This window comes from Chenopodium album, chromosome 1 (genome assembly GCF_948465745.1).
Source record: "Chenopodium album chromosome 1, dcCheAlbu1.1, whole genome shotgun sequence".
NCBI lineage: Eukaryota > Viridiplantae > Streptophyta > Magnoliopsida > Caryophyllales > Amaranthaceae > Chenopodium > Chenopodium album.
Window position 1 is genome coordinate 28,980,741 of NC_137834.1, and position 3,084 is coordinate 28,983,824.

At 40.8% G+C, this 3,084-nt stretch overlaps 1 protein-coding gene across 1 annotated transcript; it reads right to left on the reverse strand.

Annotated features, from left to right (window-relative positions):
* Positions 1–546: 546 nt before the first annotated feature.
* Positions 547–2,790, reverse strand: LOC145630624 (uncharacterized). Its single transcript, XM_081682848.1, has one exon. It carries the CDS (start codon positions 2,788–2,790, stop codon positions 547–549), a length of 2,244 nt encoding a protein of 747 aa, XP_081538974.1.
* Between the last annotated feature and the right edge of the window lie 294 nt (positions 2,791–3,084).

The following is a 3,084-nucleotide window of genomic DNA, read 5'->3' on the forward strand; positions in this document are numbered from 1 at the left end:
GATCTTGATATCTTGGTTCATGTTTATAGCCCGGAAACAAAATTAATTTTTCTGGGCAAATTGGCACTCTAAACATTGGAACATCAAAATCTAAATCAAAGTCATTGCGTGCGTCATTGCTATTTGCACGACTATCGCTGCTAGTCCACGACTCTCCTTCTCGCTCTTGTTGCTCATTGTTAATTCTATCCTCTGGGGTTCTAGGTTCTTCTTCCTTTTCTTGATATAGAGGTTCATCGCCTTCTTCTGGGATCTCAATTGGGTCCTCTGGTTCTTCATTACTATCCTCATCAGATACCTCTATCCACACACCACTTTGAATGCAAAAGACATTAAAACCATCCAAGCGACTCCCTTCTTCTTCATCTAGGTGTAGCACAGATTTCCCGATAGGTGAGATGTTCATGATATCTGGATCTCCCGGGATGGTTACCGCTCCTTGATCGGTCATTAATTTCACTTTTTGATGTAACGTTGAGGCTACAGCCTTGTTTTCATGTAACCAAGGTCTTCCTAGCAAGAAGTTAAATCATGCTTTGATGTCAATCACCGGAAGTCTACTTTCCTAGCCATTGGGCCATATTCTATAAGTAATTCGATGGAACCCAAAACTTCTCTGGTGGCGTTGGCATAGGCTCGAACCACTTGGCTTGATGGTGCCAAATCATCTATTGAATGACCAAGCTTAGTGAGCACTCGATAGGGACATACATTGATTGCAAATCCGTTATCCACAAGAACTCTAGGTATCGTCCATCCATTGCATTGAACAGTGATGTGTAATGAATTATTATGGTTTGAAACTTCAGGGAGATCTTCGTCCGTGAACATGAGAGTACGGTCTACACCATGAATAAGGCCTACAATCTGATCAGGAGTAATAGAAGGGTCAACCGAAGCTTCATTCAAATGCTTAAGGACCGCGCTTCGATGAGGTTGAGAGTGCATAAGCAACTTCCATATAGAAACATTAGCATTGACCTCCTTCATTCGCTTGATAGCATCATCCTCTATGTTGACTTCATCTACCATTAGTTCTTTCCCTTTTTCTTTTCTTCGTAGAGCATCTAATGGATTATCTTCTTCAAGGTAAGAGGGCTTGAAGTGTCGACCTGCTCGAGTTAAATGGGATACTTCCACTAATTCATCATCACTAAGGTCATCAAGGCATATAGGGTGCCTATAGTTGTTTGGAGTGGAGAAATAAGCTCCCGTGTTTCTTTCAACAATAACCATTACAGATGCAACATCTTCATCTTCCTCACGGTCCAATATAAAGTATGTATTGTCGTAATCTAGAGCCCCACACATCATAGCAAAAGGATCCTTGCGGAGGGTATAGTTGTGACCTCTTATCTTGATGATTCTATGGCAAGCAAGTTCATTATCTAGACACCTGCCTATTTCAGTCACCGGTGCTTCACATTCACAAGATTCATTTCTGGTGATCAATTGGGTTGGGTCAAAATTATTTGTGTAGGTAGAGATGGAATTTATGGAGGTAGGGGGTTTGTGATTTGGAAGGGGGTTATTTGTGATGCTAGGTTGCGTGTTATTTGGTTTGTTGGCTAAGGTTCCAACAGAGAGCCTTCCACCATCTATCAAGTCTTGTAGTCGATGCTTGAATGCCGTACAACTTTCAATGTCGTGCCTGGCTCCTTGATGAAATTCACAATGTTTGTTTGGGTTGTACGTTGGTGGCGGGTTCCTTGGTGGAGGTCTTGGGTTCAAAGGTTGGATGTGATTGGCCTTTTTTAGTTTGGAGAATGCCTGGGCATATGTCATATTTAAAGGAGTGAATTCTCTTTGGGGTCGGAGTTGAAATGTCGAGGTTGCCCCAATGTTGTATATCATGTTGGTAGGCTTTGAAGCAGATGCATCATTATTGGTGATCTTCTTATTAGCCCCGAACCTTGAACTATATGAGTTGCCATTGTTAAAGTCTTCCTTCTTGATCTCTCCCTTCTTTATGGCGTCTTCAACCAATGAACCAGTTGAGATAAGAGCTTTAAAAGAGGGGAAGTATTGATATGCCATCTGCTTTTGATATACAGGAAGGAGATTTTTCACAATCATCTGCAATTGCACTTCTTCATTCGGCCTATTTATCATTTTAGCTGCTTTATTTCTCCATCTAGTAATGAAGGAAGAAAACGTTTCATTAATATTCTGTGCAGTTGTCTCCAAATCCCTTCTCGTGATATCAATTTCCTCATTGTATTTATATTGGTTGGAAAACTCTCTCACTATGTCGGCCCAAGTGGATTTCTTTGAATTTTCCAGATTCAAAAACCAATGTGAATCAGCTCCATCAAGATATTGTTGAAATAACTGAGCCATCAATGGTTCATCTACACCCCAAGGGCTCATAGCGCTAACATAGAGTTTTAAGAAGTTGGTAGGACTTCCTGTTCCGTCAAAGTGTGAAAGAACATGCATCTTAAAACCATATGGGAGTCGCGCTTTAGGAAAGAGAGTTAGCCCATGGATGTACATCCATGGTTCGGCCTGAGTGATACCTTTTAACACTTCTTTCATCCTGGTCATTTCCTCTTCAATCTTGGTGGGAATTTCCCTGTCATTGTTTCCAACTTCCAGTGGGAATGGTGAGGCTACTTCCGATTCTGGCACATTAGGATGCATCTGTGTGTTTTGTTTTATGAAATTCACCACAGTTTGCTCTACAGTATCTTGTCGTTCGATTATGGCTTGCATCATCCCCTTAAGTTCCCCGAAAGGATCTAAGCTGAAGCTCGAATTTTGTTGCTCATTGTTTGAAGTTCCAGCCATGCTACTACAGCTGGGAGAGGAGAATATGACTGATATCGGGCAAGGGGAGAACTCTGCAGAAAGGGATCTTCTACAATTAAAAGGGGCTTGGCGAACAAGTCTAGATCCAGCACGGGTCCATATAGAACTCCTGTTAACGAAAATGACATGATAATGTGATAAGAAAGGAAAAAGGAAAGATGTTAGTATTCACGATTGTAACAAATAAACATTAAAAAAAATACGACTAATGAATATTTAACTGAGAGATGAACACCTAAAATACCAATTAATATGATTATATAAACTTATTTG

Excerpts from the sequence above, each read along its gene's own strand:
- LOC145630624 (XM_081682848.1), bottom strand. The coding sequence starts at position 2,790 with ATGGCTGGAACTTCAAACAATGAGCAACAAAATTCGAGCTTCAGCTTA.